Here is a 24,468-nt window from a genome sequence, read left to right as displayed (position 1 = left end):
CCAAGAATGGGCACTCCTGTGTGTCTGGAGAGAAACTTGGAGAATGAGTCTGGTGTTGAAATCTGTCCAGTCTCATGATCTGGTACTAAAGACTTTGTCAGTTCTGAAGAACTGCTCTCTGTGGATGGTCTGCTTACTAGAAACAGGAAGGGACCTCCTGGGTCTTCCAGAACTGGCTTTATCCAGTGTGGAGATTGCAGTGGCACTAACTCTGTACTTGAGTACTGTGAGTAGGTGAATGTCTTGCTCATGTTGAGGTCCATCTTTCCATAGATTAAAGCTCTTGGTACATAATAACAGTTTTCTTAGTCTAGCTGTGCAAAGTGTGTGGGGTATATAATCTTCTAAGTTGCTGCTTCATAGAGTGACCAAGTTCTTTAAGACTGCCTGATGCTTTCTGTTCAGGCTATTTTTTCTTGCATTCAGCTGGGATGAAGTGTCCAAAAAGTGGACATAAGGTCTGATTAAGGACAAGAATGGAAATGTTGCAATTGTCTGTGAAGTCCAGTGGTGAAATGTTCAGTCCTTTACTTTGCTGGTCCACTAGCTGAATAACAGCAGCCTGGCTGTGCTATCAGGTTTCCATTAGCTGAAGTGACAAACTTTTGTGGTGTTGGTCTAGAAGTTCTGACCTCTCTGGCTGTCCTTGGAGAGGCCAGAGTGGTGGGATCCTCTTTTTAAAAGGCGAGTGCTGATCTTGCTGTGTTGGTGAGATTCCTCCCACTGAAGCTCTTGTTGCACTGAGGGAAGTCACATCACCAAGTAATACCTTTTTTAGCCAAGGAATCCACTTCACTGGCATGATGTAGAGATGACTGAAGGATGTAGCATTCAAGGAAACTTGTAATTCTCAAGATCATATCTCAGTTTTGTTTCTTCCTACTATCTGTAGGCAATAGTACACACAGATTTCAAGAGGATGGGCAATGTCCTTGTCAAGGAAGTTGTTGGTTATAGCTTCTGACATCTTTCATGCACCTGCCACAGAGTTCCCACTTGATGGGATGTGAGTCTTTTAACAAATATGTAAGCAATCCACAGGTGTGCCTCTCCTCTTCCAGGTGTGCAGCTTAAGATAGCAAGGTCTGCTTCACTGAAGTCTGGTGGGCTAAAATTTCCTCTTAACAAAGTCTGTACCTTGAATTGTCAGGCCTTAGGTTTGTCAAACAGGCCACCAAAGCAGTGGATACCAGTGTGATGCATGTGTGAGATGTTTCTAATCCTGCTCTCCTACCTCAGTGCAAAGCTCTGAAAATGTGTGAAGCATTTACAATTACTAGTTTTGTACTGGCTTTTTCTCCAGAACTTAGAAAATCTTCAGAGAAGTGTTTGAGAGGAGTTGAAAATATCAGGCATGTGCTGTCAAATAAGAGTTTCTGAAGGCAGCATTGTCTGATTTGTGCACAGAGTGAGCTAAAGGCTCTCTGAAAAATAGTGTGTGATCTTGTAGTTGCCATGTGCAGAACAAATTAAAGTTGTACTTGTTTTCTGACGTTTCTAATTACTTAAATGTTTGACTTTACAATTAATGTCTTTTGGATAGGTTATTTTGATACATAAATGAGCTTGCTTGAATCTTGTTAACTGCTCCTTATGATGAAAGAGCAGGGCATAAATTGTGCAGGTGTTGGGTATAATTTGAGGTACTTATGAAAAACATCTACCATCTAGGTTCATGGGTAGATAGCACCATGCTTTTTGATCTGTCTTGGCAAGGATTTGTAAGCAGTGCTCAGCTTTGTTTGTGTTGCTATTGTAAATATATAGCTGATTATACAAATAGCTGAATGTTTGTTTTAATTGATGGTTTTTGAATAATTGATTAACTGGCAGGTCTCTGCAGCAGGGGGATTACCATATTTATTTTAATTAACTAATTGCAAAAGCATGACTTCTTTAATGTGCATTGCAGTTCGCGTAAGGTATCTGCTGCAGCAGCCTGGTGAGGAGCTTGTGCTGCTCCTGCAATGACACTAAACAGTTTTGTTTCAACTTTTGGTGTTTTTTATAGACTTCCTTGTTTTCAGCATCTAGGCTCTGTATTTATATGAGGTAAATCTCAAAATGAGTCAGATGCTTAAGTTTGTGCTGAAGCTGTAATTGGAAATAATGGTATTGAATTTAGAAATTTAGATATTTTTTTTAAAACAAAAAATCTTCCTCACAGCAAGACATAGCGCTTGACAGATTATTCTGCTGAGGTAGGATTTGGATTGTTTTGATCTTTCTAAATTGCTAGGCAGCACCAGAAGACATGCATCTCTCCCTGAAAGTCTTTCCATCTCTTTCTATGTGCTTGTGCTAGCATACAGATTTTAACACTGAGGAAAAAAAGATCAGTATAGGAAAACAGTGTCAGGTTTGTTTGTGTGTTTGCTATTGGGAGATTTATTGTAATGGTATAATTAACTAAATAAAAAAACTTTCCCAAGGTGGAAATAAAGTTGAATTTCAAATGCATTTGAGAGGCTGGTAGGGCTATTTAGGAGTGATTAGCCTTGGAGGTATCATTTTCATTTTGCGTTGCAGAATTATATTTCTGTATTTAAACAAGACTTAGCCAACATACCATTTACCAAGGCAGATGCACAGAATAAGATTGCTTATATCAGTTCTCCCTGAGGCCTCAATTTAAAAACAGTTTTCTCATATTAAAGTGTAAGAGCCTGATGATAAGAGCTGTCATGTCTTGGCTGGGTAGCCAGTGTTATGAATACCATAGTCTTAAACAAAAAGCTCTCCTCCTTTGATCTTACAGATACACTGCCACTGTTTCTTTGTATTCTTTCTTGCATGTAACTCCATCTCCTGTGGGGGTGCTTCAAATCATCTGAGATCTCCTTGGTCATCTGGGGTGATTTCATTTGTTTGCTTTTGATTGGGAGAGGTCCTTAACCTGTCTGTTTTTCCAATGATACTTTTTTCTTCCACAGTGTCTTCCCAACTCTTCCTTTTGTGTTTATGGCTTTTTTTTTCTTTTATATACCTGTATTTTCATCCTGCAGCTTCTCTTTATTTCCTTTTCTTCTGCCCAGTGTTCACAACCTGAGTCAGCTTGCCCAGCTCTTCACATTTCTGTTTTCAACTCTGCATCCAGTCCTTACATCCATTCCAGTATGAGCCCCCTCTGAGCTGGAGGGTCAGCACAATCTGCAACCAGCTGAGCATTTTAAATCAGTGAATAAATGAGTGGAGATCCGTGTTGTGTTGAGCTCAGGAAGTAAGAGGCTTTGGTAGCAGTTCTGACCAATGTGATGTTAGGATATGAAGTCATAAGAAGCATGGAGTTCCAGGATAGAACTGGAGTAATTATTGCTCTCTTTCAAGAGGGAATTTTGCCTTGATTTCTTTGGAATAGTTGCATTATTTCTGAAGTTTTCTGAAAGCAAACAATATTATTGACTTTAAAACCACTTTTTTGCTCATGGGCGCTTTTTACAATTTTAGCATTCCCTTATAAAATGCAAGTTTCCATTTCTTAAAGAGCATAGCTTGATCAATCCATCTGGTGTCTGTCTACCATGTTATTACACTGCATGCTTTTGACTTAACAGGGCTAAGTAGCCCCAGTGATTGATGACCAGTGTCTGTGTAATGCAGGTTAAGTAGTCGTTTTCTTATAAAGCCTGTCTATGATCTCATAAATCAGTGGACTCCCTATTTTTTCCCTCCCTAGTCTTCCTTTCTGACATTCCCCACCCCTCATCTCCAGAAGGAGATTGTTGCAACTTCCAAGTTACAGTTTGAACAGATTTAAAATAATGTATTGTCACAGATAACAGCATTGTGTAAGAAAGAATTTCTCTTTGTCAGTCTGTCTTGACCTCTCATCTCCAAATCCACTGCTGGCAGTGAATGTCCTGTCCCATCCTCTGGCTGAGCAGGTTGTGGGAGTGCTCAGTAACCTGCATCAGCCCAAGGAGCTGCTTAAGGAGCAGCTCTTTGTTCCTCTGGTTCACTTGAACTCAGCTGTGTTTGGGGCTGTGGGAGATGAGCAGCTCCAAGCAGCCACACCAGGCACTGCTGAACATGATTTCTCTGCAAACAGGGACCTGAGTGGCTTCCCTGAAACAGAGCTTTGGGGGAGTCTGCTTGGTTTGGTTTGTGTAATGGGAGGTTGCAAGTGTGGGAAGTATTTCATTCAGGCTTTTTTCCACCTGTTTGGTGAGTATTTTGAAATAGATTCTTCCTGGAAGGATGGAAAAATCCAATAAGTGTTGTTTAGATCGTTTTCATGGATTACCACTGTTATGTTGGCTGACTTCACAGTGTGTTTTTTAAATTTCAGTTCCTCTTGTTATTGTGTTGTTTGGAGATGAAAAGAAAAAGGCTGTTTAGGGGGAACGATTTTTAAGCAGTTTTCTATGTTTTCATTCTCCAGCTAAATGTCAGGTTGAAGTATTTTTCTTGAAAACCTCAGTTTCTCAGAGATTAACATTTTACATTGAGATCTGTCATTTAATTATAGAAAATTAATAGTCCTGAATGGTTTAAATACATAAAAGTAGGGTTCTTCAATAATGCAGTGTTTTGTATTATTCCTTTTAACCTTTCATTATAGTCATATCTATTAAGCTTATTGTAATTTGTTTCAGAACAAATGAAATATATTTACTAATTGAGTTAGCTACTTTCTGAAATTTGAACCAAACAACCGGAGTGCAAACAAGGAATCTGTAATATTTTGCTTCCTTGTTGTTGATTCAAATGGTAATTGTAGACTGTTGTTACAAAAAAAATAGCTCCCAGCTAATATGCTTGATTTGTAGCAGGGTTCCATCCTCAAAAAATAAGTTTGAGAGATCTTTGTGTTGATAAGTTTAATGGATTTGAAAACTCCTGAGTTTGTGGAGGAAGGAAGATTGATTTGTTTGTTTGTGTTTTGTTTTTAAAGCAGAACAGTTCTGGATATACTTTGCTGGGTTATTTAGTAAATAACTTCGGTTTTATGAATGAAAGTGAAATTCAAATTGCCATTTTAAAGGATATTCAGTAGCAGGACTTCTGCTGTGTTTTACATCTACTTTTTTCTCTAAATGTTGGAGTATAGCTGGCTGATAGGAAATCTTATATTGGGAATTATTGCTGACTTACATGTCTAACACACAACTCTTTCTTTTCTTTTTTTTTTTTCTTTTTCTTTTTACTCTTTTCTTTTTTTGTCTTCTCTCTCTTTTTTTTTTTTTCTCCTGGTTTTTTTTGGTCTTCTTTTTTTTTTTTCCCCCTTCCCGTTTCCTTAAGGATTTGCAGCACTTGCAGCAGCTTCAGCAGCAGAATCTCAACCTGCAACAGTTTGTGTTGGTGCATCCAACAACCAACTTGCAGCCAGCACAGTTCATCATCTCACAAACGCCGCAGGGGCAGCAGGGTAAGTGCTCCTTGCCACAAAAGCAAATCATACACAGCGTTTTTTAGAAGAAAAAGTGAAATTCAGGTGGTTCATACCAGTACCCAGCCTGCTCCCAGCCAGCTTTTTCCCCCTGGGTTTATATCCTGAGTATGAGACTGGGTGGTGTGGAATGTCTTTGGCCAGTTTGGGTCAGCTGTCATGGCTCTGTACCCTCCCAGTCTGCTTGCTGGTGAGAAGCTGAAAATTCGTCCTTGACTCTAAATACTGCTTGGCAATAACTAAAACATCAGTGTGTTATCAACACTGTTCTTATCCAAAATCCAAATCACAGCACTGTACCTGCTATGAAGAAAATTAACTCTATCTCGGTCAAAGGCAGGACAGACTGGGAAAAGATTACAAAATCAAAAGTCCTTGTGGGAGTCTGGAAAAGTGCTTAAGCCTAAAGAGCAAACAATGAATTTTGTCTAAACGGAACTAATAATTAACACCTTGGGAAAAGAGCTAGAATGCTGGATTTGTGTAACAGCTCTTCTAATAATATTTTGGCAATGCACTGGGTATGACTTGCATGCCAAAGACAAGGCAGTGGTAGGTGGTGCTGTGCCAGAGCAGTTAAGTTGTTGTACAGTAGCTTTGTTCTGAGGTCTGATGTGTTCAGGCTGCAATGCATCACAGTGCTGATTGCACCCCATTTGTTGATGCCCACAGAAAACTGCATTTAGCCATGGCTTCTTATGCTGATATACTCCAATGGCCTTTTTTCCCCCCTTTCTCTTCTACATGAACTCTACTCAGTTGTTCAGGTCTGGTAATCCAAAGATTCTTGCTCAGAAGGCAAATCCTGTTATGTTTGAAGAGTCCTGCAGAGCCTGGCTGTCCTATAAAGCAGCTCTTTGCACCTCATTTTTTTCTGTTCTTTTCAATTTTTTTTCATGCATCATTCCTTCTTACATACTATGACTTGGATAGAACTGGCTTTCCATTACGCTGAAGGGCTCTTACTGTCTGAATGCTCTCACATTTGAATAAAGGGTTAGTCAAAATTACCTTCCTTTTAATAGGACTTGATTTAGGAGAGATTTTATACAGCACTGGAAGAAAATGGCTGAAAGGCTATTCATGAGAGCATTTAGTGATGGACTGCTTTCTTAAAATGAAGCAGAACTTGTAAACTTAACATACTGTACTAGAAGAAATCAAAGCACTAAAATTTACTTCAAGAATTCTTCAAAATAGGTGCTTGGGGTTTTCTTTTTAATATATTTTTTTAAGAAAACAACAAGCACAAAAGCATTGTTTGGAAAAACTCGTTGGTATTGTTGTCTGCCTACGTTTTGAGATAAATTCTTGTGATTTTATAAAATACCTTTGAAGATGCTTTACAGAAAGGAAAACTAAGAGAAGCACATTGCATTCATTCCCCAAAATGAGTTGTTTGAATTATAGAAGGGAAGGCTTTCTTGTTTGCTTAAAATCTTCTGAAGTAGAATAAGTACTAGATGAGATTTTCACAGTACCTTTTCCAGAGGCCATCTCTGAAAAATCATTTCTTCAGTACAATTTAAGAGCTGCATATTGCTGTCCTCAGTGACGCAGTGGAGGTAGAGACATCATGTTTTACTGGTAATGTGCAGCCTGGACAACTGAATAGCTCAAAAATGTAGGAAGATTTATATGCTGAATTCTGACCATAGGCCATTAGTGTGTGACAACCTTCCAAACTGAAATGCTTGAATAGATCTCATTTTCTTTATGAGCACTCAATGATAAAGCAACATGTGTGTCATAATACCCCTTATATCACTTTTTGATATGTTTTTTTTGCAGTGTTTCATGGTTATGGTTAGAAGATCTCAAACAGTACATTATTATTTATGGGAAAGATTGAGAAAGTGTGTATTTTTATTTTGTTATTTCCTGTTGCATCTGACTTTTCCATGTTGTTCATGTCCTATTGCTCCATTAGTCAGCTTCATAAAATAATAAATATTCTAAAGAAACTAGCATAGAATTTTTTTCAAAACCAATGGCATTATTTTTTTTTTTAATGCTTCATTGGTATTGCATGGAGCTTTATATATGTACACATTTAATAATGAACATAAAAATTCAGATTTGTGTCTAGATTATGTATTCTGGAAGAAATTTCTTGCTTTACAGACTATGCTACATATTTTGTGTATGCCATGTAGTCATGTAAATGAGAAACACTGTTTTTAAATGAGAAGAGTTTTGAGGGAAATAAGTGAATAATAGTGTATCTAGACAAGATTATAGAAGATGTAAACATTTGGTGAAGAAAAATGTTTTACTTCAAGAGGCAAAGGGTACAGAGAAATGCAGTTATCAGCAATTGTATTTAGATTGTTGAAGGGATTTAACATCGTGAGCCGAGATTCAACTTTTGAAAAAATTTAGGAAATTCAGTACCTAAAATATTAATCAACAATTGGGATGTTATTCTACTATCTTTCTTCAACACACACATTATAGCTCCCAGCAGCAGATAGGAAATTTTCCCCATAAATCCACTGCCGTGTGTCTAACGTAGTCACCTTCCTTTTCCACACTATTTCTGGCTATTTAGGGGCTTATATGAAACAAATTTTAAAGTTCCCATTTTTCATGGCTGGTAATTGATAACATCATAACTGAAAGAATTGTTTCAAGCCTCAGCAGATATGGAGAAGATTGAATGGAAATAGAAATTTGGAACATTTTCTTATTCAGTGCAACTGTTGTTCACATTATTGTTCAAGTCACCAGCAGGAATGTAGCACCTTGTAATACCTTCATATCTCTTGTATCTGCTCTTGTATCTAATAGAGCTGTCTCTAAAATAATCAATTTAACATCCCTTACTACAATTAGAGCTGCTTCTTAAAAATATTACCCTCATCAGGTGACTGTTCACCTTTTTACTTGTGAGATATTGCTAGTACAAATCGTATCAGTAAAAATCTGAAGAGAGGGGGAAGTGGTGCTGTGTTTAATATAAATTAATCTTGCAAATAGGAGTTGTTGAGATCTGATCAAAGACTGTATCACAGTGAGATTTAGAAATAGTACTTACAAGGATAATATCCAGAAAGGAAAATGTGGAAGACAAGCTACTAATTAACTATAAACATTGAAACTGGACCTACCTAGTCTCAAGTTATTGCTATTTATTATTAAAGACTGCCTTTAGGATTTTTTTTTTAATTGTAAAGTTGCCTGGGCCAAATCCTATCCCGTTTTCTTTTCTCATATGTATTATACAGACTTTGAGACCTCACTCATGTGGAAGTCCTTGTAATGGCTTTGTCTTGCAAGCTAACTTCCAGTGAGGGGATGAACAGCTTTGGCAGAGATAAAGCAGTCAAGTTCTTACATGAAAAAATTCACTCTTTTGGGAGATCAGTTTGGGATGAATTATGCATTATGCTTCTGGGCCAACTTTTTAAAAATTATGCTGAAAAAGTCTGTGCTTGAATGTTTGTTTTATCTTTTGTTTAATTTTAGATAGAACTGAACCCCAGATCAGTCCTGAGGGACTCTTGGCTGGCAGGAAGAGTTTTTTGGCTTGGACCATTATTCATGCTGCTCTTAGACATTACAGGAAAAATCCTGAATGACAATAGATCTATTTACTATAACTATTAAAAAAAAAATACTCTAAACTATCATACTTCTGCACAGATTCTTGTCTGCCTCCATGCAGGCATTCTTGTAGAGTGCCACACAGGTGATTTGTGTGCCATATTTAATGCAATAATAGCACTAGACTCTTTAAACCCAGGACAGAGGGTTAGGAATATGACCTAAGTAAAGTATACAAGTACAGTGGCAGCTTTTATAGGTTCAAAAATATCATGTGGGTTGGAAGGGACCTCTAGAGACCAGGTAGAATTGTTCAAAGCAGGTCCAGTTACAGCAGCTATTCAGCACCTCAGCCAGTTGAATTGAACCTGTCCAAGAATGGAGCTTCTGCAACATTCTCGAGTAAACTGCCCCAAGAGTTCACTGCTGTCATGGTAAAAAAAAAATTAAATGCTTTTCCTATATCTAGTTGGAGTTTTCCATGTTCTGATAGCCATTGAATCTCGTTACAGTGTACCCTCGAGCAGAGTCCATTTCTGTCTTTGAAGAAAGCAGTAGGATCTCACCTTAGTCTTCTCATCAGGCTAAAAAACCAGCTCACTTACCTGTTCCATCCTGTTACCCACCTGTTTGTCCAGCTAGTCCAGACCCTGGCTTCTGGCCTGTTGACCACTTCCCCATCTTTGGCATTGTCCACAGACCTGCTGAGAATCTATTTTGTCCCATCAGCCTACTTGGTAATAAAGATGTTAAGCAGTATTTGTGGCAGTATGAGTCTTTAAGGAAACAGCAGTGTTTGAAATGCCAGGATCTCAGCAGGTCCCTAAAAGATGTGTGTTTACTTAGAAAAAGCAGTGCTATGTGCTCTGTAAGTTCAGTCACTGAAGTTACTTTGGACCTCAGGGATTTCTTCTCAGAAAAGTAATGAAGGAGGAGCTCAGACTGGTTCAAGTCATGTCTTAAAAGAGCACAACTGCAGCTGCCCACCCATGAGAGCCATGGAGTGCCCAGTGTGTGTGCCTGAAAAGGCTGTGATCAGGGGGAGACACATTTCCAAAATATTCCAGCTGCTTTCCCCATCCCCTTCAGTCAGCTGCAGGTTGAATTGACTTGTTCTGTCTCCAGTTTCTGCCTGTGACACCTTCTGTCAGCAGCTCTTACATAGGATAAAATTATGTAAAAACAGAGTAGATTAAATGTGTTCAGATTATTTTATACTGGTAATTCCATTATAATTACTTCTGACCATGTGAGTGAGAATAAAATTAGGAAGACTGTAGTCATCTTGTGCTCTTTAGCAAAATTGTTAATGCCAGAAAAACATCCTCTGGGATTTCTCTGGGGACAGAAAGTCACAAAAGGCCAGTCCTAATTACTCTGATTGCAGTCATAAGACAAGTCAGTAACTTGTAATCAATTGTGTTACCAGTGACTAGAACTCAAATGTCATCACTGTTGGCTGCCTGGTTTTCATTTGTTTGTTTACAGCCCTTCTGTAGTGACAGTGTGATGGGTTTGCCCCTTTCTCTTTCAAGCTGTCAGTTTAAAATTCACTGTCACTGAATTAAGGTAAAAAAACTGCACTTAGAGGTGACTGTTTACTTATTAATATTTAGATTTGGGCAGCTAAAATCATCTTTCAAGTGAACAAATATTTGCATTGTAAAAAGCAGTGTGTGGCTGTAGTAGGTGGCTGTCTTGGAAGTTCCTTGAGCAGCTCTGTTCCCTCACTGTAGTTTTTCAAAAACACAGCTGGAACACGTTGATTATGTGGTGCAGAGCAAACTTACATGGTTGTCTGTGGTGTGCTATTATGTTACATAAGCAGCTGGCTGTATTCTGTAGGTCCTGAGCATCTTGATAGCAACAAGATTGTTTAAAATACATATTCAGTTCTTTGTTAAACAAAAATCAAATATTGCTGTCAGATGATAATTCTTCTATGCTTGTGTATCCCTTACTGAGCATACATTTTCTCCTTCTTAACCATAGTAATCCCTCTTTCCATGTCTCTTATGGCCTTAACCTTGCATAAAAGATCCAGTTCTTCACTTGGTATTTATCCAGTTCTAAATTCTGTTTCCCCTGCCTTTATTCTGCTAAGAGGTAGGTCAGGCAGCTGATGATGTTGAATTTAAGTGCTGCATAGTTGATGGTGGCATAGCAGTCCATCCATCTGTTGTTCCCCCTGGGTTTTAGGGACTAGGTATATTGAAATGTAAGTTTAATTAGTTGGGTTCTTATTTATTTTAGTGGAAATTGATAGTTATAGCCAGGAGGTACCTAAAAAATAACAGTTAACATTTTTCACAGTAAAATTGAGGGATTTGACTAACTGTAAGTATATTTTTGTCAAGATTCTCTCTCTCAAAAATAGATATGTTTTTGCATTAGAAATGAAAAAAAAATTATGGTTTCTAGTAGTTTAAAGTATTTAGAGATGCAGGCGTGTATCTGTTTCCTCAGAGATTTAATAAACTGTACAAATAGTGGACTGTAAGGGAATTTATTTGTAAATTGACAGCATGTTATACATATTGGTTCTATCAGTTGCAGCTGTTCTTTGATGTTGGCACTTTTTCATAGTAGCAGGGTTTTCCTATATTCATTGTAGTGTTTATTCTATTTGTTAAAATGGAGCAGTGTTCAGTATCTCACCTAAATTTTAATTCCAATTACTTTTCCAAAAGATTCCTACTTTATTTGACCCAAGAGGGAGTTATCTAGGCTTGTTGTGTCTTCTGGTGTGGTCTGCTTAAGTGTGCCAGAAAGCTTCCCTCTTGTCAGGCAGCTGGCATGGGGTGGTTTGGAGAGGAAGGAGGGTGATCAAGAAGCCAAATTGGTGATTTTCATTAGTATTCAGTTGTTGAATTTGATCTCATTAGTCTCAGTATTTTATATGGCTCCACAATTCGTGGTCAGCTCTTGGTTACCAGAAGAGGTGCACCCAAACTCTGCATGCTGAAAGGGGCAGTGAGTGATTCCTGCACACAGGACTGGGATGACCTAGATCATTACCAACTCTTTCTGCAGAGGACACTCACACACACTTCTCCCTCTTTCCCTTCCATCACCACTTACACTGCAGGGAAATGCAAGGGGATTTTGGCCTGAAAACTCCAAAGTCTGAACTTACCTATGCATTGATAAAACAGAAGCTCACATCTCAATTTTTTTAACCTTTGCCTCATTTGGCAAGAGCCTTGTTTTACCTCATTTCATGTTTTAGTGTTTTTGAATGCCAAACCAACCACTCCCTTTTCTCTCTGCAGGTCTCCTGCAAGCGCAGAATCTCTTAACGCAACTACCTCAGCAAAGCCAAGCCAACCTCCTGCAGTCTCAGCCAAGCATCACCCTTGCCTCGCAGGTCAGGCTTTTCCCTACACTTCTTGCCTTGCTTTGAGGGGATTTAAACTATGGCAAGTGAATGGACCCTTTGTATTAGTTACCTGAATAGATGTTGTAGCTATAACCATGCATTTGTCTTTCTAGCTCTAACAGTGCATTTGTAGCTCCCACCTCTGTGTGCCTCTTTCAGGCTTTAACGTTCTAAAGTGGAGTTTTAGCTGGAAATTTTCATGATTGGTACCTTGAGTTAATGGCATTGGAGCATTGTTTCATTTTCTGTAAGGTTTTCTTGAAAATTCAGAGGAGCAAGGCATGAGCTCCCTCAAAAGCTCCAAAAGGGGTTCACTGACAAGCCTCTTTCTGAAGATTGCAGTGGTAACCTATCTTTATTTTAGTGTAGTTATTTTGCAATCACTGTTAAGTCACTGCCAGTCTTATCAGTTAGCATCTGTGAAACTGAAGAGATGGTTAGAAATGAAATATTCGAATATTCTGATAGATGTATATTAAAATATTAGAGCTTTGTGATTAAGTTTTCAGACTATAAGAAAAGCAATTTTAAGGTTGCATGTGCCTGCAAATTTAGTCGTGCTTGGCTCTGGGTTTTACTGTGCAGTTTAGTTTCATGGCTGCATGCTGTTTCTCAAATGCCATGTAATATCACACAGTATCTTCCTGCCACCTCGGTTACATACAAGAATTTTCTAGTCTGCAGTAAGGTGCCTGAGTCTATCAGAGTCTTAGAAAACTACATTTTCTATTATACCACCTCTGGTAGTTTTCATGCACCATGTGGAAAATGGAATTTGTCTCACCTCTAGCTCATACCTCAGCTTGCAGGATGATTCCACACTAAAGATTATTCTTTGATTAAAAAAAATATTAAAACCACTAAGAAAGAATAAATTATGTAAAGTGGGTGAAATCAGTGAAGACATATTGCAGTAATTACCCACTATGATTAATATAAATTAAAAAATATTAAAAACCTTTAAGTGTGACACATGTATCTGCAATTCTAGAAAAATCATATATGATTACATTATTTCTCAAGTAATGGAATTATAGTTCTTGACCTCCCTCTACCATCTGCTGTGCACTGCAAAGCACTGCACTAACCCAGAAGGAAAACAACATAAGGAGTTATGTAAAGATGTAAAGACTGAGCTATATGTAGGCCATTTCTTTTAGAAGAGCCTTTTCTGAACCTTTGCATAGAGTTTGTATAATACTCTAGTGCTGCCTGGACTTGTGGCTGTTCTTGTTTGCCCTGAAGGAGTCCTGAGTTTCAGAACTGGGTGCAGGACACAGAGGCATGAAATCCCCTTTACTGAAGAGCCCCAGCTAAACTGACTAGAAATTAACTGGAGTAGATGATTTGTCTCTGCATCTCACCTGATCATGGCATGAATAATTTTCTGCAGATTGCCTTTGCCTAATTTCTTGTATTACCAGAATGTTCATTTTATTGTTGCAACTGTCAACAGAAGGGTTATAGGTAAATCTAGTCTTTCTTTCCTGAACAGTTGAGTCGGTCACAAGAGATGACATTGGAGGAAACTTGCCATGTTTGCTACATCTGCATGTGCTCACTCTTCCAGAATTAAATAGGGGATTTGCATCTTTTGGGCTGATGACAATCTGCCACCTCACAAGACCAGTAGATTCAATTTTAATTTTTTTCAAAAGGGATGAATGCCAAGGTGTCTATAAGTGATAGAAGCATATCAAGTAGAGTGTGTTCAGCCTTTCTTTGAGCAGCTTCTGCAGCAAGTGAAAGCTGGTGGTTACCATTGAACATCTCTTACAACAGTACCATTAAAAGCCTGTGATACTGTTGTAGTTTTCTGGATTGTGTTTACTTGTTCTGGGAGCAATGTTGATAAACGGAGGAACTTCCAGATTTCAGGAAACGTCCAATCCATTGACCTCTCTCCCAAGAACATCACATAGCTTTTAGGAATTTAATTTCTGTTGATTATCCTCTTAAGTCTGATTTTCATCCTTTCCTTGCTGTCTCAACAGCCAGCAACCCCAACACGCACAATAGCAGCGACCCCCATTCAGTCACTTCCACAGAGCCAGTCAACACCAAAGCGAATCGACACTCCCAGCTTGGAGGAGCCCAGTGACCTTGAGGAGCTTGAGCAGTTTGCCAAGACTTTCAAACAAAGACGGATCAAACTTGGATTCACTCAGGTGAGACTGCGTACCTTAGTGCCTGCCAGTGTGGAACCTGAGGTCTCATCTTTCAAGTCTGGGGGGAGACTACAATTCCATCATTTCCTAGGAGAACCTGCTTAAATAGGGTTATGCTCTGGCCTTTATGTGGGGGATTTCTAAGAAATAACAGAAAAAGCCATACATCCATCTTACTTCCCTGTTGGTTTTAAAGCATAGCCATTTTCCCAGCAGGGGAAAACGTGAATTTACCAGCTCCAGATGTCATTGCATGTGCACTATTCATTCCATGGGATGTGACATGAATGGGACAAAGCACTTTAAAGCTGCCTTCAGAAGTACAAAGTTCCAAAAATCATACAGTACAATTAACTGCTCTGTGTGTTTAAAAAGTGTATCACATCTGTGCAGTTGCTTTGGATGTCAAAGGGTTTTTATCTCTCGAGCATATTTTCCTATTAAACATCAATGATTTCTGTATTTAATGCTTTTGCTAAGGTTCCTAAACAAAACCTGAAAGGACTGTCACCTTTGAAGTTTTCTCCTTACAAGGGTGAACTGGAGTTGTGGTTTGTTTTGGTTTGTTTAAAAGCTCAGAAATACCCATAGAGCAGAAGAAAAATAATCTTGAACGTAGTGAAGGTGGTTGAATGAAGACGACAATTAAAAGTACAAATTGCATTTATATGTTCCATTATTCTGTTGAAAGGAACTTGGTTCCAAGAGTCCTTTCTTATTAATATCAAAATTATTTTTTCCCCCCTGCAAAATTAAAACATTTCCCCAGGTAAACAATTAGTTTTGGCAGGAGTCCATGGTTAAACATAAGCATGATTTTACTAGAAGAAAGAGCATGCAAATATCAAAGTATTTTAAAGTCCGAGCTCAGAGCAGTCAGTCCAACATATGTGATGGAATAGAATAAGTAAATCTACTCTAGCTGAAAGTATGTACTGAATTCAGATTTATTTTTCTGGCAAAGTCCTAAATTGAAAAATCAAAGTTGATAATGAGAGTTCCTGGCAGCATCTTAATTACAAGTCAAGAACAGAATGTTCTTAGTCAAATGAAGTGCATTTTGCTGGCATGTGTGTCTCCTTCCCTCCCTTCTTTCCACTAGAGGGAGGCACAGAAATACAAGTGATGGACACACACAAAAGCTCGAATAGAGCAGCACAGAATAGGGTAAAATACAATAGCTTCCCTATAGCCTGACAGAGGAGGTTCGTGTAGATCTCTCATTATTATGTTTAATCTGTCCTGCTGTGAGATGATTATAACAGCTCAACTAGACTTTTTAAGCTATGTGTTAACCTTTCTTTATTGACCTGGTTATGAATTTTCATGGTGAGGAAAAATGAACACAACTGCTCAGGCTTACATTTTAGTATTTGCTTTTCAGATTAAAAAAGGGGAATCTTGAGAATGTGATAAAATTGCATTCGGTCATTCCTATCCTGCTCTGAGTTTGTATGTGTGTAATTAGGCTGTTCTAATAACTTTAACCTAATTGCATAATTGGATGATAATTAGAGACCCTGATTACTTTGGTTTCCTATAGTTGGATAAATAGACTGCCTTTCAGAGGATAATAGAAATTTATTTCCAGCAGTACTGTAAGCTTTTTCAGACTCACCCCACCCCTGCCTTTCAAAAATAATTGTAAGATTTAGTTTGCATTGCAAACTAATCACTTACTACATTCTGTCATGTGAACAATAAAGCAGGTTTTGAATTTCAGCAGTTCTGCTTCTTCTCCCACCCTGAAATGTGGGTGATGCATTTAAATCCCTTTGTTTGTTTTCCTTCAAAATACCTCCATGTTTGACACACAGGGACACAATGAGCAAACTGCACCTTAGCATCATTGCAGGCCTGGGACTAATTGCTCAGAACAGGTTCAAGAGATGTGAGTGAACATTTTAGAAAATGTTGGTTTTATTCTGTGAAAGGTATTACTTCTGCTAGACCATCTGAGCTTCTTAACAGACCAGTACACACAACAATGATGCACCTTATAATCAGTTGCAGTTCATTACCAGAGCTTCAGTCAGCCTACAGAGTAGATCAGATGTGTATTCAGTGCCTTTATACTCTGTTCCATCCTATCTGTGGGCCATCCCAATATATAAAATTCTCATCCCAATATGTAAATTCCTTTGCCTGCTGCTGAAATGCTGCCACCTTTTGGCATTGACAAAGAAATGGTTAACTATTCATTTTAAATCAGAAGGCAAATGTTTGTAAGAACAACATAAGTCCAGAATTAAATTTAGTTGGGGGACTGGAGCAAATTTCATAACTCTTTCCTGCCAAGACATAAATCAACTTATCTCTAAAATGGTTTACATAGCCAGGTTTTCTTCTTCATAAACCTAGAAGAGCATCCACGCTACTCCTCTTGGAATGATTTATGAGTTTTAAAATGCACAGAATCCTGGCATATGAGTAGAGGCATAAATGTGAGTTCCCACGTGTTTCCTCTGATTGAAGGGCACACAAACCAATTGTTCTGGTCCTTTTCTAGGAAGGAAATTGTTTTCTTTGCTCAACCTGCACAATTTACTAAGCTTCCCAAAGGTTGTTTTCTTCCTGGCTTGTGTGTGGCCACTCTGCATGCTGTCAGTGTACTCATACCCAGCTGTGGTTGTGGAGCTGACCTCAGAGAAAAGCGAGCTTTATGCCCAGTCCAACTAACCCATTTGCAATTAAACTCCACTAACTGTGCTCCAGCTTTTCAGCCTCTTCTTCCACACTTCTCATACTTCATTTTGTGCTTAAAAAAGTAAAAATCTAAATAAAGCTGCTTTAGAAGTAGTATACTTGAAATATAAGTGCTTTTTTTTTCCCAAAGGGCAAGATCTTCCACCTTTAAAGCAAAGCATGAAAATACTATGGTGTTTTTAATGGCCACAATCAAGAATGGATTGATTTCTTTTTTTTTAAACACCACTTTTCAAGTGTATACTTAGACAGCTATTTAATATATACATAAATATTAGGATAAGCAGAATGTCTGCTAGCAGAATAGCTAGCTAAAACTGAGTTTAGAAAGCAATAACAGATGTAAAGAGATGATAATCTGCCTGTAAATCTCCTGGATAACTTTCTGGCAGATGGGTAATGATAGTCAAGACTGCAGTTAATCATTACTTGAAATGGTTCAACTTCTTGTCTGCTTTGAAATTTGTATCTATTGGGGAGAAATTTGGTTTGAACCTCAGAAGATACTTGCAGTTCAGATAAAAATATTTCTGCATCTATTTAAATGGGATGTATGTTTGCAGACATCTTGTCCTGAGTATTTTCTACAAATTTGGGAAAGTAAATTCATTGCATTTCTGCTTATTTGAACTTCCAGTGTGAAATATGCAGAAAAACTTAAATCTGCTCCCAAAGAGAGCTTGGCCTTTACTTATTTTAAAAAATTACAAGTTAACATTTAGTGGAATGTGCTGCTCAGTGATAATGCTAAGAAGACAAAGCATCAGGGATTTCCTGGAAAGAGTTGCAAGGTTAAACTGACTGAGGTTTGACATTTCTTTATGATTATTGCTTTAGCATGAATCTTGGTAGCGCTGAGAAAGCCTGTGTGAAACTGCAATCCCACACAGCAGTGGTGTCACTAAGAGAACACCAGAATGTGACAGGATTCCTTGCTTTGGAAGTGCCTATGTCAGTGAATCCCTTTTTTCTCTTTCTTTGTCCAGGGTGATGTTGGGCTCGCTATGGGCAAACTCTATGGAAATGACTTCAGCCAAACTACCATCTCTCGCTTTGAAGCCTTGAACCTCAGCTTTAAGAACATGTGCAAGTTAAAGCCACTTCTGGAAAAGTGGCTCAATGATGCAGGTGAATGAGTCTGTGTATTTCTTCACCAGCCTACCAAAATCAGTAGGATCCTGAAAAGCTGCTTCGTTTGTGCCCTTATGGTTTTATGAAGCTACCAGCCTTTGTAGCTGCCCGTGGGACAAATGAGGGTGTAGAAATAAGGCTCCATAGTTCCCTTTCCATGTGCCTGTATGCATCCAAAATTGTTCCAGTATGAACTTTCAGAAGTGTGTTCTCTAGACAGCTGAACCATTGCATGGGATGAGGTACAATATGTGTCATGGTTTTCCTCCTTCGTGTATGTTAATGCATATAACTTCTAATCCTCTTCTAGCTTTCTTTTTCAGATGTGTAGTAGAGAGAGGGTTGCATGATTTGTTGTTTCAGTAGGCAGAGCTTATTGCATCCATCTCCTTCCATACCCCTGTGTGCATTCCTTTTATCTCTCTCCAGTGGTTCAGATAAATAATATTTTTCCCTGTAGAAAGAGATTTTGTGGGTTAGGTTTTGCTTCTTCCCTCCCATATTAGCTTTTTTTTTCTGGGATACAAGTTATTCACTATGCCAATGTTGGTAGTGTTCTTTTTTTTTTTTATTTCCCACCAGGAAAAGGAGCTTGTGTGGTGGTGCTAGATGTTAGGAGAGAAAGCATTTGAGAGTGCTGTCAGCCAGATTTTTCTTCCAAGTATGCAATTGTGCATAGCATAAAACTGATGGATATGTTAAGCAGATGGCAGGGATGGTGTGTGCCTACCTATTTTTATGCTGGCACCTACAGCATTCTCTGAAATTTTGAAAGTAATTTCATGCAGCATTGAAAATTTGTCCTGCATTGAGAAAAGGAAGTGTCATTCTGTTGTGCTGACAGGAGTTATCATTAGGTGTTGTAGGTCTGGGATAGAAAACATAAATAGCTCCACACTGAGTGCTCAAGTCCACAGGACAGTGATCCCCAAACCTTCCAGCAACATTGGAGGAGTCCAGTGCTGCAAGGAGTGTCATTGGGGTTATTTTTCCTGCTAGCCTGAAGAAATACTTGTACTTGTCTCTCTAAAGTTGAGTGAACAGTGCTGTGGTTCTTCACTTCCTGCAAGCCATTGTCTTTGGCTCTGACTCAGTTCCATGAAAATCTTTGGAAGAAAGATTCAGGTGACTTTAGAGGCTACTGTTTTACTTTTAGGTAAAAGTAGGCAAGAGAAGCATACTGATGGTTCCAGAATTTATTGCCATGGAACTCAGCTGGTTCTCAGTGAAATTTTCTGTCAGAGGAAGAGTTTCCACATATTTGTAGGTGCCATTACTATTTTTAAAAAATCTAGAAAATACTTGCCCATTTGAGTCTATGAGAATAATCATGAGCATTGTGAACTTTGACACCTGCTTATCACCCACATGCCCCAGTGCAACGAAAGAACTCCAGCCACAATTAAAAATTTTGTTTAAATTCCCTGCTGAAACTTGCCATTTGGTTAGATTGCTCTTCCTGCTGCAAAGTGGGGTTAAATGTTCTCTCTTTGCTCCTCTGTGAAGCCAGAAAGACAGGATTAGGGGTTAAGAGCCCTGGTGAAGTTAAGAAGAGGGAGCTGCTTGCTGTGTGGAGTGGTTGGTAGCCCTGAGTGTCTGCTAAGATGTCCAGAGAGAAGAGACTGAACACTGGGGAGCTGGTTATGAACTTCTCTTCCTCGAGTGTTTTGTAGAGTGGGTAGAAGAAATTTCAGGCTCCTCAGACTTTTTTCATAACTGCCTGTGACTTTCAGCTATGGCCCATGGATATCAAGTACTCCTTTTTCCTTTCAACTGGGGCGTGCAGTGAGTCAGTGGGGAGTAGAATGAGATATGGGAAACAAACTCTGTATAGGTACTGTAAAAGGGATGCTGTGGTAGCATACAGGAGCAGAGGGCATCCTCTGGGCATATTTGTAGGTTTTTAGTTTCAGGTATATGTTGTAATTTGTAAATACAATGATTAATGCATGTGATCTTCATAAACCTCTATGTATTTGGAATAGATACAGAGCAGGTCTTAACATACCTTGCACAGGTGAAGAACACTTGCATCAGACTGCACTGCATTCAGATGAAATCTCCTGATTTGTATCACTTTCTTCTTTTTCAGAAAACCTCTCATCTGATTCAACTCTCTCCAGCCCAAGTGCCCTGAATTCTCCAGGGCAAGGGATCGAAGGCTTGAACCGTAGGAGGAAGAAACGCACCAGCATAGAGACCAACATACGTGTGGCCTTAGAGAAGAGTTTCCTGGAGGTCAGTGCTCCTGCTGCTCTGCTCAGCCTAGGAAAAAATGGAGAAGCTTCACTTAACAATTATATATGTTAGAGTGAACCCGTGATTATGCTGTTTGGGAAAGTGCTAGTACTAAACAAGGGGAATACAAAAGCCATGCCAAGAAATGTGCATGAACATCTGTTTCACTTTACAAACAAACACAGACCCCCTCAGAAAAACTCACTGGTTCTTGCACTTCACTGATTTGTGATTTTGCATTCCACTATACTCAGACATATATTTAAACAGTACCCTTCATGAGGATGGATAAATGAGGCAATAATCTAAGCACACATAATTTGAGGTTTTTAGATGGAGGGCAGAAGCATCTACTGTGGTTTGTCTCTACAGTACCACTGACCAGATTCTGGATCGAAATCACTAATTCAGATTTGTGCCTACTGGAGAAGAAGCTATGATGCAAAACTTCAGGAGGTAATTTCAGAGCTTTTGAAATCCCATTTTCTTTTGTCAGAACCAAAAGCCTACCTCGGATGAGATCGCCATGATAGCTGACCAGCTAAACATGGAGAAGGAGGTGATCCGCGTTTGGTTCTGTAACCGGCGCCAGAAGGAGAAAAGGATCAACCCACCCAGCAGTGGTGGAACCAGCAGCTCGCCCATCAAAGCAATTTTCCCTTGTCCAACCTCACTGGTAAGAGTCAAGAGCTGTGTTGACAAAGATCACTGGTGGAGGTAGTTCTGCTGTGCTCACTGTGGAAGCTACACGTGCTGCACCTTCTTTGTACAGCAGATTATTCTCACATATTTATGTTTTACTGGCATTTTGAGTGTGCCACCTGGATACTGTCTGAGAGGGATAATGCTTACAAATCAGGCACCAGTCAGCCCTTGAGTGAGGGTGTTTTATTTAGTCAGCTCATGAACAAATATTCTGGCTACCAAATTTGCACTTGGGGTTATTGTTTTGAACTTAGTTCAGATAATGCTTCCAGTTTATACCTGGACTTTCCTTCTTCTACCCAATTTTTAAAAAATAAAATAATAGTAATTTTTTAAAAGTGCTTATTAGCTCTCCCCACCACCTCTTATTTTAGCAGCTCTGCTCAGTAAATGAGCAGCAGTAAAATGTGTCATGCAGTGGAACAGGTTGCCCAGAGAGGCTGTGGAATCTCCCTCACTGGGGTTACTCAAGAACCATCTGGATTCAGTTCTGTGCCATGTGTTCTAGGACTGACCCTGCAGGGAGATTGGACCCAAGGACCCACTGTGGTCCCTTCCAGACTTAGTCATCCTTTGATTCTGTATCATTTGGAGACTTAGGTTACACAAATCCAATGATACCATTGTTGTTATTTCTAGTCAGAAATTATTTATATAAAAGAAAGGCATGGAACAGAAGAACAGTTTAGCTAATACTCATGTAATTAATTTCCCACACTTGTATTTACCTCAGGTAAACACAAACTTCATGAAAATAAGAGTAACAAAACACATGCATCAAGGTTCCTTCAGCACCTTTGCTACCAATGTCCATGGAGGTCTGTTTTCATAAATAGAAACAGTAGCTATTAGATTTCATAGTAGCTATGCTAATAGGAATGTGGTGGAATTTATGTAGCCTGTAGCTGTCCTTTTGTAGTATTTATTCCACCCTCATCACTGTAGTAGCTAATATCTTCCAGTACTTCATTAAACCATTAATTTTGGTGACGTGTTATTCTCTCCCCTCATCCTTGTCTCAGGGTGTGTGCATGCAACCTTTTGTTTCAGGGGAAGGGCTGTGTTAAGTGTACCTAGTCCTTTTTATTGTTATTTTGGTTTGGAATTTTTTTTGCTCAGTTTCAAAGCAAGGTTGCATGCCTTGCTACCAAAGCAGAATATAGTGAGATTTATGATAGTATGTTTTAGGAACTGTGCAAGTTCCCTCAGACTGCAACTTAAAGGAGCTTTCCTAGGGAAATTTTCCTGTTGCTATAATCTGCCATTGTATGTAAGAAATTGAGGGGTTAACCACAGTCTCCCTTTCATCAGTGAAGTTTCACTAGTGTTTTCACTCATTCTAAGCCTCTCTTAATACTGTGCTGCTACTCAAATGGATGTTCCAGCCCTGCTGCCACCAGCCTTCACTGACTGTGTGCTTTGTTGATTCCTTGTGTCAGCTCTGGGGATTGTGTCCATAGGATGCTTGGGCTTACTTTAATAGTTTGACTGCAAATTAGCCATGTGAGGAGCAATGATGAATTTTCAGTGTGGTTAGATAGCCAGTGTGACTTGCAGCCTGGCTGCACGAGGGCAAGGGCTCTGCAGCAGGATTGGAGGGGAAGGCTCCTTTTGGGGGCAGCCTCCTCTTGCATTGGCTGGAGTCACTCACTGTAACCATGGGGTGAGCTGTATTAATTCCAGGTCATTCTCTGCCCTGAAATAGGGATGGTGACCTTGGCCTTAACTGCTTGCTGGACAGATGACAGATGTGGTGGCTGGGCTGCATTAGTGGGAGGTGTACTGTGCATCCAGCTCCTCTTAATTTCATACACTGTTTGAGATGGGCAGAAAGCTTTCAGATCTGTCCCAGTTGCCCCAGTCTTGTTTAAAATGCGTGAAGCATTTGATTCCCTCTAAGAGGCAGGAGAGATATTTCTCTGATAATAGACTTACGGTAAGAGAGTGGAAAGGAGGAATGTTTAGCCTATATCCTTGGCTATGTTCTCTTGGGCAATTCTAAAGGATTCATTTCTCTCATTGATGTATAACAGCCTTCAAATATTACTGCTGGACACCATTTCTTGTCCATAAAAAGTCCTTTCCTTATATTTCATTTTTCTTTATAAGCTGGTTTCTCCAACCTTAAATCTTTGGTGTTTGTCTGTAATGTCTTCAGTTTATTGTAGCTTTCTTGTAATAAGCCATCCACGATTGAAAAGTCCATTTGTATGTTTTAAAATTCAGGGATCCTTCCTCTGGCACAAGGAAGCTTATCAAAGTAAAGTTTATAGTTTGGTTGAATAAAAGTGAAATGTTATTCTGCTGCTCCATATAAACACACTACTCTAAATACCTTTGTTAATGCTGGGGCATTTACATAATTTTGTCAGAGAAAGATTTGGAGCTGAAAAGATGTTAAAACAAGAAAAAAAAGTAGAAATAATATATTTTGTAACTCCTTCTTAAGAGTGTCTCTGTTAAAACAAGGTGCTGTCTTTGTGGGGCGGCAGAGAGGGCCAACTTGCAGTCTTGAGACAATATGGATAGGGGTGTATCTGCTTTCAAGTACTGAGTTATTAGGAATAAACATACTGCTTGGAATTAGAGAAGATGCTATGTTTGTTTCATTGAGTGATAAAGTAACCAAATTACAAAAAAAAAATTAGTTTATATGCAGTGTTTTTGTTTTTGCTGATAACTTCCTCAGCTGAGGATGGAAAGAAAGAAATCAAGGTCTAGTGTGTAACTCTGTCTTTGAGCAGCTGAGCAGTTTTATTCGTTTTTGACCTCCAGGTGGCAACCACGCCAAGCCTTGTGACTAGCAGTGCAGCTACAACCCTGACTGTCAACCCCGTGCTCCCTCTGGCCAGTCCTGCTGTCACCAGTCTGTCAGTCACAGGTAAGGGCTGATCTCTGCTGCCACCACATCAACCCCTGCTGTTTGTTCCTTTTGAATTCTTAAGAGAGTCAGTCACTATTGGTCACTGCTATCCCAGGACATTCCTGTCATCCTTCCTTGTTGCTGCACTAAGAAGCTTCAGTTTTTGTGACCACTGAGTTGACTTTTCCAGGAATAAAATCACAGGTGGTGCTGAAACAAAATATACTGTATTTCATTGCTGACTTCTGGAGCTCCTCAGCCCCCCGCGTTGGGAAGTGTAATTTCATTTTTTCATTTGAACTCTTGGTACTACAGAAATGTGTGCTTGTGCCCCTTCCAGCTG

At 39.1% G+C, this 24,468-nt stretch overlaps 1 protein-coding gene across 5 annotated transcripts in view; it reads left to right on the top strand.

Annotated features, from left to right (window-relative positions):
• The window catches only part of POU2F1 (POU class 2 homeobox 1), a 45,976-nt gene that overhangs the window by 18,640 nt on the left and 2,868 nt on the right, over nt 1-24,468 (top strand). For 3 of the 5 annotated variants that reach the window (XM_058045353.1, XM_058045351.1, XM_058045348.1), the window contains 7 exons: nt 5,242-5,368; nt 12,208-12,302; nt 14,309-14,482; nt 18,175-18,316; nt 20,412-20,557; nt 21,054-21,233; nt 24,038-24,143. In XM_058045353.1, the coding sequence (XP_057901336.1) occupies nt 5,242-5,368; nt 12,208-12,302; nt 14,309-14,482; nt 18,175-18,316; nt 20,412-20,557; nt 21,054-21,233; nt 24,038-24,143 (970 nt within the window). The remainder of the gene's footprint in view (nt 1-5,241; nt 5,369-12,207; nt 12,303-14,308; nt 14,483-18,174; nt 18,317-20,411; nt 20,558-21,053; nt 21,234-24,037; nt 24,144-24,468) is intronic. The other 2 variants (XM_058045352.1, XM_058045349.1) reach the window with 1 other exon arrangement.

The sequence above is a fragment of the Melospiza georgiana genome, chromosome 2 (assembly GCF_028018845.1).
Source record: "Melospiza georgiana isolate bMelGeo1 chromosome 2, bMelGeo1.pri, whole genome shotgun sequence".
NCBI lineage: Eukaryota > Metazoa > Chordata > Aves > Passeriformes > Passerellidae > Melospiza > Melospiza georgiana.
The sequence above is the reverse complement of the archived record's forward strand: the minus strand, read 5'-3'. Positions and strand labels throughout refer to the sequence as shown.